General features: G+C 38.4%; 2 protein-coding genes across 2 annotated transcripts; one reads left to right on the top strand and one right to left on the bottom strand.

Moving 5' to 3' along the window:
* Positions 1–109: 109 nt before the first annotated feature.
* Positions 110–8458, top strand: ube2b (ubiquitin-conjugating enzyme E2B (RAD6 homolog)). The gene is made up of 6 exons (XM_088603890.1): positions 110–280; positions 2970–3050; positions 3826–3851; positions 5753–5842; positions 6615–6703; positions 7216–8458. The coding sequence occupies exons 1-6, from the start codon at positions 237–239 to the stop codon at positions 7342–7344; spliced, it is 459 nt and encodes a 152-aa protein (XP_088460016.1). The 5' UTR covers positions 110–236; the 3' UTR covers positions 7345–8458.
* A 1994-nt stretch (positions 8459–10452) lies between these two features.
* Positions 10453–14959, bottom strand: xtbd1 (XRN2 binding domain containing 1). Its single transcript, XM_088603891.1, has 3 exons — positions 14684–14959; positions 12495–12594; positions 10453–10951 (listed from the first exon to the last, which is right to left on the bottom strand). Exons 1-3 carry the CDS (start codon positions 14893–14895, stop codon positions 10943–10945), a joined length of 321 nt encoding a protein of 106 aa, XP_088460017.1. The 5' UTR covers positions 14896–14959; the 3' UTR covers positions 10453–10942.
* Between the last annotated feature and the right edge of the window lie 1770 nt (positions 14960–16729).

The raw sequence follows: 16729 nt of genomic DNA, 5'->3' as shown, positions 1-16729 counted from the left end.
ACAATTAATTCGCATTTATCTAAAATGAACCGTTCACCTTTCACTTTGTAGATAAAATTAAAATTGGACTATTCCAATCGGTCGATTCGTCACCTTTTATTTTCTGGGAGGTCTATGACGTCACCCTAGTTGTTTGGAAGGAGCAAAAAAGGCACAAGAGGTGAAATTAGCTCAAAAATATACCGGCTCGGCTTTGGTTTTATGGTTGAAAATTTCTGAATTTGTCATTTTGAACCATGTCTACCCCGGCCCGGAGGCGACTTATGAGAGATTTTAAAAGGTGAGCTCCATTTTTCTGAGCATTGTTTTTTTTTCCATTGCCCAACAGTAATATTCAGTACGGCAGTGCTAGGCCTGTGCTTTTAGGTATTCAAGTTTCGACTGCCTGGTCGATATCTGCGGTGCATCGGTGCTTTTCTTGAAGGTGAACATATTTTTGGTGTGGGGGACTCATTAAAGCGAGTTGTCTTTCAAACCACTCTTTCGGCTTTCTTTGCAAAAAGGTTCCTTTTCGAGAACCGTGCCTGAATTTCTCACACGAGAGAATGCATATCCTTTTTTCTTTTCAGGCTTTTTTCCCCAGTAAACACAATTCAAAAATTCAGCGGCGAATGTATATTTCCAAATTCACTGGTAATGCTGAGCTAATGTGATATCACCCCTCGATTGTGTCAAATGAATATATAAAGGAGAATAGCTCGCACAATGACACCAGGACGCTGTTGGAAATTCATTTTCACTATTACTAGGTTTTAAACGACACCAATAGACAGTAGATTCACCTTTTCAGGTTAAGTACAGGTCACATGTTTTTTAGTTGGGATCTTTTTCTTCCTGAAACCCAGAAACTGGCCGGTGCCCTATAATTCCTTGGTGGACAGGGGCAGACGGGCTGGGTTTGGTTAAGAAGTCGGTACTCGCAGTAGAGAGGATGTGTCCTTTTAATGTTATGTAACGGTCTTTTGGTGAAATGTTTGGTGTGGCCATCCCCTAGGATGTGTTGTGATTCCAGGAGTCTGGGTATTGTTCTTCAGGAGAAATTGAAGTTTTCCGTAAGCTGTAGGGAGGCCGTCTCTCAGCCTCTTATTTTATTATGGTTCTGGATAACGACGCCCAAACGTAGCCGATACAGTCTAACTAGATTTTATACAGTAATTACAATATTATTAATAATGCTACAGGTTATCATTGTAAAAATATCAAAAGCTGAATTTCAGGGCAGAAAACCCTCCTATCTCCTGTAACATCATTGTACCGTCTTCTCTGTTGGTAATATTTGTCTTCCTTGGTGTATTGTTGCATTTGTAAAGCAAATTTCACCCAGAGCATAATAAAGCTTGAATTGAATTCATGGTACATAGTACTTGGGGGGAAAAAATTGAAACTTTTCTAGTCCCTCTTTCTTTCTGGGTACCACTAGCTGAGAACTAAGGGATGTTGTAACTTGCCAGGCGAGTTTGTGGTTGAATTTTGGGTCCTTCCTTTTCAATATATATCCATTAACTGAAGGTACCTTTTATAGAATTGGATAACTGCTTTTCTTTTGGAAAACAATTTGCTGCTGGTTTTCAAAATCCAATTTTCCTTATTGTGGGGTGAAAAAAATATATTAATTTAATTTCAATGCAATTATTGGACTAGATATAAGAAACAAATTAACAGGGCTCTATGTTTTTGCAGCATTTTTACACAAATGTAACCTTTTCATAGTGTAACAGAAGAGCATTGCTGTTCTTCCTGGACCCTAAAATGTCATTTGGGAAACACATCTCCCCTTAAAACAACTGTATGTGCTGATGACATTTTTTCATTGGAATCTCTCAATCCACTCAGTTAAAAGCAGGCTTTACATCTTGGAGAAGAATATTTGCTGGTTAACATTCATATATGCCTGATATAATAGTGTATCGCAAAGCCTGAAGGTACAACATTTATGTTTTACACGAAGCACTTAATCTTTGACAGTGTTATGCAGCTGAATGTACCTTTGCAGACTAATGCATCATCTTTTCCTTCGGAAAACAATTTGATGAATCTGATGCTAGTTTTTTAAATCCAGTTTCCCTGTTGTGGGTGGTGGTTGTTTGTTTTTTATTTAATTTCTTCTGTGATGGGAATTGAGCCCATCTTGAAGTAGGATAATCCCTGGGGCTGGGGCAGCAGTGGCGCTGTGTGACAGTGCAGTCAGCAGCAGTGAGGCATGACCTGCATCAACCTTCTGTCATCGCAACAGACAGATGAAGGGCTCACGTGTGGAAGCCTGTACTTGAGACTGAGCTCTTTTTGTTTGCTAAGAGCAGCGCTAGACACCTGTTTGAGGTGCAGATGGTTTGGAAACCTTACAAGAACAGACTCAAGGCGGCTGCTGTTAAGATGTAATCATTCATGTCCCTTGAAGCTGGGGTATCAGATATTGGAAAGTGATCATAGTCATGCGCTGGGATGACAGGCAGACATCTGCAGAACAGGAGCCTAAAGCCACAGGTTATTCGGATTATCACCAAATGTTTTTAACATTGTCATTACTTTCTGGTGCATCGGTCTCTGATGGATGTGTTGTTTTGAGCTTTGGTAATATACTTAACACTTCTAATAAGATTAAACTGCTAGGGAATAGAATCTGCCACCTTTATCTTAAATAGGACCAGAACCAGCAAGCATTTTAATTCTTTTTTACTGGCAAAATAGAGCTTATACAGTACAGTTTTGTCTTAAGGTACCTCTAGACTGAATAATCCAGACTCTGCAAAAAGGTTAAGATTAAAGAAAGCCATCCATTACTGAGACCTGTTTCCTGTTCTATACCTGCATTAAGGTAAACATGTGCCTTATAACAAGTCCTTTTAAAAAAAACCTTCAAGGCTTTTTCTAGGCCGGTCAGATTTGGAGCTTGTTTTCTATAATATTACTAAATCCTAAAAGTACATTTTCACTTACAGTATAAAACTCTATTATTTATGTCTTAAAAGGCTTCAAGAAGATCCTCCTGCTGGAGTCAGTGGTGCCCCATCAGAAAATAACATCATGCTGTGGAATGCAGTGATATTTGGGTGAGATTTAATAACCGTAATATTGTACTGGGCTTCCCATACTTTAGTAGAAAGCCAGATGGAAGCAGGTGTGATTTAAGTATTTGGTCTGTTACATTATATTGCAGCTTGGTTCAAAACTAATCTTATGAGTTGGGAGTATTTGCAGTCAGTCTTGTGTCTTGTGACTGAAACAAAGAAGAATGCTTGCTTGTTTATGTAGAGGTCCCATAGAAAGAAAAAAATCATAGAAGAAGCAATTACCTGCAAATTAAACTGTTGGAAGTGTATTAAATAAGTAACAGCACCACATGATCTGCTTTATTATTAAACTAAATTTTGGACCCAATTGTTGTATTTAATGCTCATTGTTAAACAGTGGGGCATCAAGGTGGTGCAGCGGTTAGCACTGCTGCCTTGGAGCACTGGAGCCCTGAGTTCAATTGCCGACATGGGGTGATGTCTGTGTGGAGTTTGTATGTTCTCCCCATGTTCACATGGGATTCCTCCAGGTGCTTCGGTTTCCTCCCACTGTCCAGAGACATACTGGTAGGTTAATTCGCTTCTGGGAAAATTGGCCCTGTTGTGAGTATATATGTCTGACTATGTGTGCCTTGTAATGGACTGGCATCCCATCCAAGGTGTACCCTGCCTTGTCTCCATTGCTAATGCTGGGATAAGCTCCAGGTCCACTGCAACCCTGTACTGGATAAAGCGCTGAGAAAATGTATGGATGTTATATAGTAAATGCAAAACCTGTTGTCATGTAATTCATATTTTTGTTATTCTTTTTCAGCCCTGAAGGCACACCATTTGAAGATGGTAAGTTGACCAAAAATATGTAGAAGTATTGCAACATCCTAAAATATTGATGTTGTATTTTCTAACACATCATGATAACTCTGAACTAGTCTGATTTCCCCTGAATCCCCCTGGGGTGTGTGCTTAGTCCATCGCTCTACTCCCTCTACACCCATGACTGTAAGGCCAAACATAACACCAACTCCATCATCAAGCTTGCCGATTACACCACAGTTGTAGGTCTGATCACAGACAATGATGAGAGGGCCTATAGGGAGGAGGTCAATCTCCTTACAAAATGGTTGGAGGACAACAACCTCACCCTCAACGTCAGCAAAACCAAGGAGCTGATCGTTGATTTCAGAAAACTGCAAAACAGTCATGCCCCTAGCCACATCAACGGGACTGAAGTGGAAAGGGTCAGTAACTTAAAAGTCCTTGGCGTCCATATCACCGAGGACCTCACATGGTCTCTCAAGGCCACTTGTCTGATTAAGAAAGCGCAACAGTGCCTATACTTCCTAAGACAGTTGAAGAAGGCTAAGATATGTCCCCAGATCCTCACTAACTTTTACAGATGCACTACAGAAAGCACACTGACAGGTTGCATCACAGTGTGGGATGGCAACTGCAGTATTGCTGACCGCAAAGCCCTACAGCGGGTGGTGAAAACTGCCCAGTCCATCACTGGGGTTGCTCTCCCATCCATCTATCCAGGACATATATGACAGATTGTGCTTGAGGAAAGCTCTAAGCATCATCAAAGACCCCACGCACCCAAGCTACAGACTGTATGACCCTCTACCATCTGGAAAATGGTACCGGAGCATTTGGGCCCGGACTACCAGACTTGGAGACAGTTTTTACCCTTGCAGTATCAAACTATTTCTAAAGCCTCTCTCACCCACGATCTGAACCCTTACAGTGCCTTCTCTCTTTATCAAAACTCAAACACACATTGATATCTACCTCTACCTCACATGTCAAGAAGTTCACTCCCCATAATTTTTTATCCTTTATTTAATTCTGTTGATGTTTGATTTTGCACAACTGATGTTGATTTGCGTATTGCCTGTTGTCTCTCTCTTTTCTTATACAATTGTATTGTTGTTTTTTTGTACTACTTACTGTCTGAGAACTAGCTAAATAGCATTTTGTTATACCATATACCTGTGTATGAGTATAATGACAATAAACTTGAACTTGATTTCGTCATGATTGTTATAAAAGAAACACTTTTACTCACTATCATTGTCTTATTAAACATTCTCAGACTTTTTCTTTCATATAAGTTCTCTAAGAGACCGTTGTTGTAAGGATATAGATAAGCATATAATCAAAGCATAAATAGCAGCAAATCATCACAAAACAAATAGAATATTAAGTAAAGGAACAAGTAATAGGTTTATTCCATGCTCAAAAGAGAAGAGAGAAAACACAATGTTTCGTCTGTGAAGCCTTCTTCAGGTGTGACACCTTTCCAGACTACGCATGATGACGCAGCTACCCACCTGAATATTAAGTAAATACTTAATCAGTATTTACAGCTGAGAGGTGCCAATTGAATGGAATAGGCAGATGCCAGATTAGTGATCTTTGCCCCATTTTTCCTTCTCTCCTCCTGGATGATGAAAAATTAGGCCTAGTTATGTGAATGAGCAGAAGGGTGTCATTATAGTTAACTATGTTAATTAAGTAGAGATTTAATGGTAATGTGATGAAAATGTTAAATGCTATCGTATTCATAATACCCTAAAAAATATCGCTTGCTGAATCATCATTTATTTTTAATCCATCATTAGTCCTTTCGTACATTATTAACAATGAGGTTGATATTTTTTAGTCCCAAATCAAAATTAATTCTTGTCATGAGGAAAGTGTTCTATTTTTAGTATCCTTAATTGCTTTTCTCCACTCCACAGGAACTTTTAAGCTTGTGATCGAATTTTCAGAAGAGTACCCAAATAAACCCCCAACTGTCCGATTCATCTCAAAAATGTTCCATCCAAATGGTAGGACTTTCCCATGTGTAGGTTTTGTTGATGTTGATGAATTTTAACTTCTTAATTTTGTTGCGTAAGGATGGCTAGCTAAAATAGTTCTGATGTCTTCACACTGTTAGTAGGTGGATTTCATGCTGAGACTCCTGCTTATGTAAAACTGTAAGACAATGCCCACTTACATTCTCGTCATTTTCACAAGCTGCAGTCGATCAGTACTTCTACTTCTGTTTTGTCTACAGATATTGGTTTAGCCAGGACAAATCAACCTTGTCCTGACCAAACTGAACTCAGAAATTGTATAAACTTTATGTAGTTATTGATGAACAGCCACTCAAGGATTTTCTTAGCATGGGTTGGAGAGTTAGAAGGACATGCATCTTAAAAATTGGTCCTTCTGACAAATGTCACAAGTAAAGCATCTATGCTGATTCTGCATGTTTGCAGAACCACACATCATTTTAATCTTAAACTTCTGGAGTTAGGACATCTGCCATCTTTTACTTGGGCAGTCCTTACTTCTTGTGTATTCACTGTTGTGCTTTGTAGTAGACTCTATTAAGTCTTCTACGTTATCTAGCATTATCAACTGCACTACAAATCGAGGTTTTTTTCTAGCTATTTGAGACAAATTTGTCTCCCTGTACTGAATAATTTCCCCAGATATGCTTTACAGTGTATGTCTGCTCCACCCTGATGCACTGCCTTAAAATAGTGTTTACACCTATTTAAATGGATATAAATTTAGGTTGTGTAATTCTGAAATACATTTTTATTCTTCCAGTTTATGCTGATGGAAGCATATGTTTAGATATCCTTCAGAATCGCTGGAGTCCCACATATGATGTGTCATCTATTTTAACCTCTATTCAGGTTAGTTTTAATTCCCTACTTTCTGCAGATTATATAACCCTCTTGATTTTTGCTTGTACCTTCATTGCGCTACTCTTCTGGGGGTCTTGTGCCGATGTATACAGTATTAATACTGAGTCAGCAAGAGCGTACCACAGGATCTATGAATTCTGATTGGGTAGCTAACATAACTGTATAACATAAAGTCTGGTAAATTGCTGCTAGGCTTATAAAAACCATGAGTTTTATGCCTGCTGTTGATATGTAGTACATGTGCCATTTTAACAGTGCCTTTAAAAGACTGATTTTCTGAAAAAAAATAAGGTATGTCATTTTAAAGAGGCTGGCAACTTTACTGAAGTATTTCTGCTAGGTACAATCAGGCTAGTAAAAGGAGCTGCTAGTAGTTGTCCTGTGCGCATTCACTGGGTACATAAATGAGACTTCCACCGACATAGGAGAGGAATTCCCAGAAAATTCCAAAGCTGTTTTCCTAAGTAATTTAAAAATATTCTATTTTTTTTCTTATCCAGTCCCTCTTGGATGAACCAAACCCGAACAGTCCCGCCAACAGCCAGGCAGCCCAGCTGTACCAAGAGAACAAGAGGGAGTATGAGAAGAGGGTCTCTGCTATTGTAGAACAAAGCTGGAATGACTCCTAACAACAGAGTAGAGTGCTCCTCACCACTATCAATCTCTCATTTACCTCATCAGGAATAAACAGTCAACAACAGAAGAACTTTTAAGTGCCACACATTTGGAAAGAAATAGGGACTTTTACTTGCTTGCCAATATGTTTGAAATCTACCTTTGAGGTTTGTGTTATTGTTTTTAATTTTTTATTGCATGATGTGAAATAAGTTATTGCTAACAAAACTTGTAATATATCTTTATTTCCTTTTTTGTTGGTTTGATGCTGTTACTTTTCAGTTTCTACCAAACTTTTTTTTAATGTTTATCTTGGTTTGAAGAACACAGGCTGTGAAGAGTTTTTTGTTGTTGGTTTTACTGGTGCAATGGCAGATCACATTTTAATTTTTTTGGTTTTGTCTGAACAATGGCTGCTCCCTAAAAAAATGAGGATTTAATCAGTCACAGTCCTGTCCTTTATCAGAAAGATGCAGTGGAATGTTGCTCTGGCAACTTTAGATCTGTCCAAACTGTAATTTTCTAATCAAATTTCTCTAATTAAAAAGAACTACAGTCCCCGCAAATTTAACAGTGTATCTTGACTTGGAAGTGAAATCTATTTTAATTTGCTTTTCAAAAGCAGTTTGACCCAAATCCTTGTGAAGGAAAAGCACTTCTTGTGCAGAAATGTTCAGCTGTAATAGGTTGAATCAACTAAGCATGTGACAAAAATGAAAAACAAAATTACTTTTTAGTTTTAAAAATGATTTCTATGAAGGTCTTCTTTCCTTGCCTTTCTCACCACGATCTGCCATTTCCGTACACCTGCTGAAGTCTAGATATGGTTTTCTCTGTGTGTTTGTTTCTTTTTTAATGCGGCATCCAATTAAAGGTAACTAAAAATAAAGAGCATTTGTTCACCCTGTCTTATGTCCAAGAAAACAATTGTGGATGGCAAAAACATTTTTTCATTAAATCAGATTTTATTTAGAGAATATTGATTACTTAGTGGAAACATAATTTTGTTTCCACTTAATATAATGAAAAGGGAGATGTTATAAATTAGTATTTTGTGAATTTATTAAGACACAATGTAAACTTCTAATATGCTGTATAAACATAATAAAAACATTTTGCAGACTTTGAGATGACCACTGTGTGATGTTAATGTTTACAACACAGATTGTAAAATTTTTAAAAAAATTTAATTGCTAAGGTTTTGCAAGTCAAGACTCAAAAATGCCCTCAGCGTTTGTCCCTGAACACTGGATAACAGGGCCGCAGCATGGTTGCCATGGGAATGGCAGAGCTTAAGATTCTTTTTGTTTCATTGATATGATGGAATTAGCAGAAATGTAGTACAAGGGCAGATAAACTACTATTGTATGACTCCCTGTAAGATCCCCCTTCTGTCAAACACAAATGTGTGCTTTTACCACTGTTAAGAATTCATAGAAAGCATGTTTTTGAGCGTCCTACAAGAAACAGTTGTCCCACTGTCAGAATACAGGGGTCTTAAGTTTTCTCTTCATCAGACACAAACATCATCTCCTGATGCAGTGAATTACAGATTGTTTTATCAATGTGCCTTAGGAGTCCCCACTGATTTTTCATAGAAGATTTGCCTCTCACCTCTTTCAGTTATGTATAAATCCACTAAAAGCTTGATTAGTGTATCAGGGTTAATGTTAAGATCAAAGCCCCTACTCCCTGAATACTAAATGTTTCACCCAAGACAGAACTGCTGCGGACTCAATTTTCAGCTGGGAAAGCACAGCCTACCCGATGAGTTGCTTTTAAAATATGCATGCAAGCATATTATAATAAGTTTTAAGTGACATTAACATCTAATTTTAAACATCTAATTTTCTTCATGTAATTGCAATGTAGGAAGGAAGAGCTTTTATCCACTTCAAGTGAACTAACTATAGGTCCACTAAACCTGTAGCTGAAAATCTTTCAACTCCAGTAATTTAATAGGGCAAATTAATACAGTATATTAAACATACAGGAATGTTTTTTACTCTACCCAGCATTTATAAAAATTTAGAAAATCTTAAATTCACCCTTTAATTTTTAATTGTAATGTAAGATTTGCATTATGGTGCCATTACAGCTATTGTAAAGTACATCAACAGCACCGTGATAGCTCTCAAGGTAATATCGGCCCCAATTACACGTTCTACGAGTGTTATTATGTTTAATTATGACAGGCCTCTCGTACAATGGCCAAATAACTTGCTTCAATAGTAATAGTGCAGCGCATGTATGTATTTTGTATTATGTAGATTTTTTCAAATGATCTCATCAGAATGGAAAAGCAGAGTTTTAGGCGAAGGCTGCTCTCCACCCTGTCAGACCCATTGTCCCATTCAAAGAGTACTTCTCGGAAGTGACTACGCTGCTGTGCCCCTGACAGGTATTTCTCAGTGAGAACACTCAAATTACCATTAGTCTTCAGGTTAGTGTAGATTTTTTCAAGTGGGGTTAAGTACACTGTAAGTGGGCCATTCAATTGTAAAAATATTAGCTACTGTAAATCACATTTCTGCTAATATGGAACCTTCGACAAGGCTGGCAGATGCGCCTTGTCTTACTTTAAAAACCTTTTTAATTACCACACACGTCTTCTGGAATTGTATTTGTTCCATTTTGAAAACAAATGCTGATAAAAAAAGACAAGATGACGACAATATTGAAGCAGAGGCTGCCGGAATCGACCAGCTTTCATTACAGCGGAAAGGTCCACTGTTCCTTCATGTCTTTGCTTGCTCGACGGATGTTTAATAAGGTCTGTTAGTGGTGTTTTAGAAGATGCACTCACGCAGGTCTCCTGATCACAGGTTCGAGCCTGGGTGGCGTCACCAGCCTGCAGCGACAGCCTGAGGGCAGGAATGTTTGTCCAGGCCTGTACCAGCACTCAGAGACCCCTGTGACCAGGCATGCGGTACAGTTACCAAGGGGCACACCCCTTCTCTAATCACCACTGAACCTCCTGTGCTGAGCTGATGTGTTAAAATACTATTGGGCTGAGCTTGTTGGAAGAATCTGCCTACACCTCCTCATTCTCCCCTCTGTGTGGGCTGCTGGGTTGGTAGCTCCAAGCTGACACGTAAAAAAAACACAATGGCTACTCCAAATCAGTTGGGGATAAAATATAATTGGTGATTCCAACTTTATACATTAAAAAAGTAAAAAAGATACACAAAACCACATTGGCTACTCCAAATCAGTTGGGGATAAAATGTAATTGGCGATTCCAACTACAAAAAGTAAAAAAGAAGCACTTCAATCAACCTGTCATACCTCTAAAACATGAATTATCCATCAAACCAGTGTAGTAGACAACTTAAGGGTCATTTTCTGATAGATGTTCACATTCTTATAAGAAAAAGACAAACATCTTATAAGAAAAAGATGCTGGTATGTTTTCTATGTCTGTTCATATCACACAATTAATCTTTACTATTTTCATCTGGAGACCAATGCCTCATTCCTTCAATTTTGTTGCTTAAAATACCCACTGTAAGTGGCCTTAAAATAGTCCATAATGAGTCTTTTGCATCCGGTAACCCCCAGCACAGAGGTCTGGTCCAAATTGTCTTCCGCTGGAGCTGTGTTCTTGTGCTGTTACCGCTTCTGAAGTGGAGAAAGTGAAGGAAAACTTTATTAATGGCAAATAAATATACAGACTGTAAGAGGCAATAGGCAAAAATGACATTTGCAGCTGTGGTATTTGAAACAAAATACTCCAGGAAACAACTGCATCTTAAAAAATGGTTTAAATCCAGTCTGTTCTCCTCATTACTAAGTAAGGAGATGCAATATTCAATACACGATTCGGTTTAAATTACTCCTGCTAAGCAAAATGTTTGGCTAAGCCTGACATTTAAAAATCAGTTCAGACATAACTTGATAACTAAACAATGAACTGATCATAATTGTTTCCCATTATTTCAATGGGAAGGTACAGTGATGCAGTGGTTAGCATTGTTGTCTCACAGCATTGGAACCCAGGGTTCAATTCCAGATCTGGGGTACTATCTGCATGGAGTTTGCTTGCTCTCCCTGTGTTAACATGGGTTTTCTCCAGGTGCTCCGGTTTCCTCCCAGAGTTCAAAGACATTCTGGTAGATTAATTGGCTTCTGGGAAAACTGGCCCTGGTGTGAGTCTGTGCATGGTTGTGTCTGTGTGTACACCGTGATGGACTGGAGACATGCCCAGGGTGTATCCTTCCTTGCGCCTGATGTTTGCTGGATTGGGCTCCAGCTCCCCCCGACCATGTACTGGGTTAAGTGGTTAGAAAATGGATGGAGGGATAGATTACTTCAATGAAATACAATTTCTTTGGAATGAAATGTCAAAGTCGTTTATACTTGAATTGTAAAATTGTGAGGTTTTTCATGGAGCCTTGGTAAAATAATTAAAGTCCTGTAACCACTAATTTTGTCCACAAATACATTATTCATGACTGGGATACAGCAAAACCCACCATAAATCTCTCTAGAATTGTTCAAGCATTTTGGAACAAAGGTCTCAAGTTCATTTTATGGGTGGCCCTGCAGTTCTTGTTCCAACATGAATAGCGAATTAATCAAATAACCTAATTATCTCCTCAGTAAAATAAAGAAACGTACAGATTACAGATTATGTGTACAGATTATGTTCAAAGGATGAAGTTCTTTAAAGTTCCAGTTATGTATAAAACACTTTAGATCCTTGTTGCGTGATTGAGAGCTCAGGTAAACAAATAGCCCAAAGGCAGTGATGCCCACCGGGAACTCAATTTAAGATCCCTGTTAGTGGAGGAAACAAAGTGATGGTGAAGACAGCATGTCTTCTGGTTATCATTCCACCCTGGACTCTTAATGACTTCTTCTGAAGCAACTGTTCACTGAACTGTTCTGTAGAACCACTGTTTCCAGGGCCTTAGTCCTTAGTCCTTAGTCCTTGGGGATTTTTGTTACTTATAACAGCCCTCCAGGTCCAGCAGATAATACTGCTCATCGACAATTTAATATACTCTCCTAGGACAACTATTAATAGGACAACTGTTTCTATCAGTACATTTTCTTTACAGCAGAGCAGTACAAGACAAGACAAGGTATCTCCAACAAGCCTGAACCAAGTATCTAATTCTAACTATTGAAAGATCTCTCTTCCTGATTAACAACTGCTCACCTCTTTCATGATCTCATCGCGTGTTTTAAAGGTCGGTGCATCTTCAACCTCAATTCCTTCTGCCATCTCCTTTACTTTCTCCATGAGGTCCGGGCTGTATCTACAAGAAAAATAAGAGCCTTCAGCAAACAAAGAGTGTCACTCTTTTTCACTACAAGAAATCGCCATGTATGAAGATCAGGCATTTTTCAAAAGTGCCCCCCAGAACCAGATTCGTTCTGTCCAATGCAGACCAATAACTATTCTAACAATTTTTTTATTTTCTTCTTTCAGTCCTTGGTTCTAGGCTGTACTGTTGCCAGAATGATCAGGAAACAAAAACTGCTTAGTCTGTCCTCAATTCTAATGATGCCAATGATGCATTAAAACCAGGTGGAAATCACAGTATCTCAAACATTCTGGTAATGATCAAATCCACTCATTACTGAAGGTGAACAGCAGTCCCAATTTCTCAGACCGGTTATTAAATCTCTGCAACAAAATTAGTTCAGTGACATTACAGAAAATGTGAAACATTTTCCAAATTAAGCACAGCATCGCAAACTTGGTGAAAGTACTATAAATTGCCATGTTGTCGCAAACCCCTGGTCTCGTCAAGGGTGAAAGCCAGAGTTTCCACAAACTGTGACATGAGGCGGCCCTTCCTGCTCGGTAGTTACTGTAATGACTAATGTAATGCGATGTACGAGCGAATAAGCACAGATTGTGTAGCAGACATTTCACCGCAGAGTCAACAAGTAAGTAGTTGTTGGCAAAACCCTCTCGAAGTTGAGAGCAATATTTCTATTGGATTAAAAGAGCTGTATTTACAATCCTGCCTGTTTACAAAGTAATAGGGCTGCTTCACCTCAGCGTAAGTTTGGTTGTCGCATTCTGGCAATATGGCATTGTGCATGCCTTGAAATTGTGTCTATTTTGTGATGTACAGTGCAGTCTGTAAGTATTTTGACAGTGACAATTGTTGTTGTTTTGGCTCTGTACTCCAGCACATTGGATTTGAAATGAAACAATGACTATGAGGTTACAGTGCAGAATGCCGGCTTTAATTCGAGGGTTTTTATGTCTATATTGGATGAGGAATCACAGCCCTTTTTATACATAGTCCCCCTATTTAAGGGGATCATTTAGGGGGTTGAGTTGAGTTTAAATTTCAGTCATCTGGTCCAGTCATCTAACCAAATGATGGGTGTCTAAATCCCATCTAAATATCAGTACCAGGTACAAATCTAACTCCTGTTTAGAACCTAAGAAAGGTTACAAATCTTCCATGAAAGAAGCCAGGTATCAGTTTTGATTAGGTAGCCCATTTTATACTTCTACAATCCTCAGAAATTCAGAGCTCCCTTGTAATAAAAGCAAAAAGAGATACGACACCCTACAATGGGGAATCGGAGGAGAGAATATCCCGTTTCTCCAGCACTGAACACCCCCTGCAAGAGGACTAGTACCGAAAGCAGCTGCTCTAGACTAGGCAGACTAACAGAACACAGATCGCCTTGTTCACGAGCACACTACCAAGCAACGGCCGTTTTATTCACGTAGCTCAGATCCACCCATCCACACACATCTGCGCAGATTCCCTACAGCCTAGTGCTTCGGGAAGAAATGAGCCTAACTGCAGCTTCGGAGCGATAAAATGATGCAGCTGTTATCTGCCATTTCATTCAATCATGCTTATGTTTGCTTGTAAACCAATACGTCTCTGATGCTGCATGCATTCCTTGAACAAAGCCAGGACTATTTGCATTCCCATTGCTGAGCAGTCTCTTCATACCCTAAGGCAAATTATGTTTTGGAAAAACGAATGATGGATATATACACATTTACGTGGTTTTAACTGGCATTGTTTCGTCGTGCTTGTATTTATAAAAGTAAAAGTTACTAGTCCTACAATATGAAAAGAAACAGGGATTAATGGCAGGGGAAAAAACACAGCTAAATTCACACTTTGCTCCGAAGTTTTGTCTACGTTGTTGGACAATACCCAAATGAGTTTACATTGTCACGCGTGATATTGTGGGAGATCCTGAACTTTGCAGAATTTAATAATGTGGCTGTAGGACCGTCATTAATTCTCAAACATTCAAAGTGTGCATAACATTTCGGTCTGATTTGCACCCATTTATACCGTCTGCGCAAAAACGCAGACAATTAACAAATAAATCATATATATATATAACTTCACCAACCGACAACCCAGGAAAACATGGTTCGCCCAAACCATAGACAAAGCCAGGAGATGGTCTAAGTGTGGATCCTCATAATCAGAGAGATTCCTGAAGATAAACTCCCTTCGCGACTTCCAGTGCTTTTCGCTCTCCGAAACAGAGCGGAATTTATCCACGAATTCAACAAGATCCCTGTTTTGTTCCACAAATTCCTCGACATCCACAGAAGCCATAACACAGACCAACAGAAAAACTAACACCGACACAGAACACAGGAAATCAGTCTCAAAAACGCTAAAAGACCTGCGCACAATAAGACCCACCCGATACTACTTTTTAAAATACAAGGCCTGTAATTTTTCGCAGCGCTTCCCCGTGGTCACATTTCATATTACCGCGGCAACATAAGCAAGATGAATGATATTTCTCTAGGAAATCATACGAAACTGTGATGCATCTTAATGGTTTTCTCACAATAACCCTTATCACTATTATTAAACATCACTTTAACTTTCAGGATGATAGAATTCTGCCTAATGGAATTATAATGGAAAATTGAATTTTGCCTGTGTTCTCCTATAAAGCAATATTAAAATATTTAAGCAGAACTTGTTTAATTTATAGCGTAAATAGTACAAAAATTTTGAAGGGTTAAAGAATGAAACCTTTACCATGATAAGTATAACAGCACTTTATTTACGTTGGCTAGAAAGCTTAGTAAGGCTTTCTACATAATCAAAGCGGATTATTTTTTTGTTTTTTAAAATGTTTGTAATTAAAAAACTGGACATAAAAACAGTTCAAATGTAGGAGAAAACAATCCACCGATGTAGATTGACTAAAATCATACAGAAAATAAACTAAATCATGCTTTCGGATAATTTTTGACAGAAGGAATAAAGGTGCACACTGTATGCTAACAGAATAATGTGTCTGCTCAACACTCTTGGGTCCTGGTTCCAGCCTGGGGAGCCTTCTGTTTGAAGTTTCCATGTTCTTCCTATTTTTACATAGGATTTTCTCCAGATACTCTGATTTCTTCTCACTTTCCAAAGACGTGCAAGCTAGGTCAGTTGATGTTTTTAAATTGTCCCTGTGTGCTTCGGATTAAATGTACTGTGTAGTGGCGTGTTGTCCATATGTATCCAGCTAGGATAAGGTTGCAACAACCATTAAATAAGCTGCTTTCTGATAATGGATGGACTATGACTGAGCTCCCTGGAAGAAGATCTAATGATTCTTAAGTGGAGTTTCGATGCTGAAAATAAATCACCTGAAAGAGACTTCTTTGTGGGATTCGTCAATCATTCAATCATTAATGGCAAGCAGGTTGCTGCAAGAGAATCCTTTTATCACCCCACCCATCCTGGAATAATCCACTTTTGCTCATCCCAGGAATATTCCTCCAGTGTGTCTTGACTTCAGTGTGTGCGGCAGTCTCTCCCCACAACACCAGACTAGAAAGTCTCTGGAACGTGTATAGACTTGTGGAGATACATGCTGAAATTCCAGCGGTACAAACCTACAGTATAACAGATATAGACCTCCCTCAGACTTACAGTATTTACTGAACAGGTTTCAGCAGTATCTTCAGAAACAGGGCTGTTACCAAGCACTCAGAGAGCTGCACATGTTGAAGTACATTTTCTCATGTGAAATACAGTACTATATGTTGGACAAAGAAGCAAATCCTTTTTTATTTCTGTTTTTGTATGAAATCAATATGTCGTGGTTTCTGAAATTTAAATGTTCTAATTTTTTGGAGTCTATTAGATCCATTATCACAATAATAAATAACCATAACTATAGCGAAGTAGAAACTGATGAAGTGATGACTTTTACTATTTATTGCACTTTATTTCTATACATTTTGTAAGTCTAATCCTTTATTAATTTAAGGATCCATACTTGAGTAATATGATCATATTATTCATTATACATACTGTATTTTTCTTATTATTTTTGAAAATGAATGTAAGTTCAGTATTCATACTGAAAAACCAAATTATTCTTCTATTGTTTTAGTGGTGGTTCTGAAATGTTTGTCAATGTCACAGGCTTCATTAT

Source organism: Lepisosteus platostomus, chromosome 13 (assembly GCF_059453375.1).
Source record: "Lepisosteus platostomus isolate fLepPlt1 chromosome 13, fLepPlt1.hap1, whole genome shotgun sequence".
Taxonomy (NCBI): Eukaryota; Metazoa; Chordata; class Actinopteri; order Semionotiformes; family Lepisosteidae; genus Lepisosteus; species Lepisosteus platostomus.
This window is presented reverse-complemented; position numbering and strand designations above follow the sequence as displayed.

Excerpts from the sequence above, each read along its gene's own strand:
- xtbd1 (XM_088603891.1), bottom strand. The coding sequence starts at position 14,895 with ATGGCTTCTGTGGATGTCGAGGAATTTGTGGAACAAAACAGGGATCTT. Across the intron at positions 12,595-14,683 it reads CATGTTTTCCTGGGTTGTCG|ATACAGCCCGGACCTCATGG; the intron begins GTTGGTGAAGTT and ends TTTTTCTTGTAG.
- ube2b (XM_088603890.1), top strand. The coding sequence starts at position 237 with ATGTCTACCCCGGCCCGGAGGCGACTTATGAGAGATTTTAAAAG. Across the intron at positions 281-2,969 it reads CTTATGAGAGATTTTAAAAG|GCTTCAAGAAGATCCTCCTG; the intron begins GTGAGCTCCATT and ends ATGTCTTAAAAG. Across the intron at positions 6,704-7,215 it reads CTATTTTAACCTCTATTCAG|TCCCTCTTGGATGAACCAAA; the intron begins GTTAGTTTTAAT and ends TTTCTTATCCAG.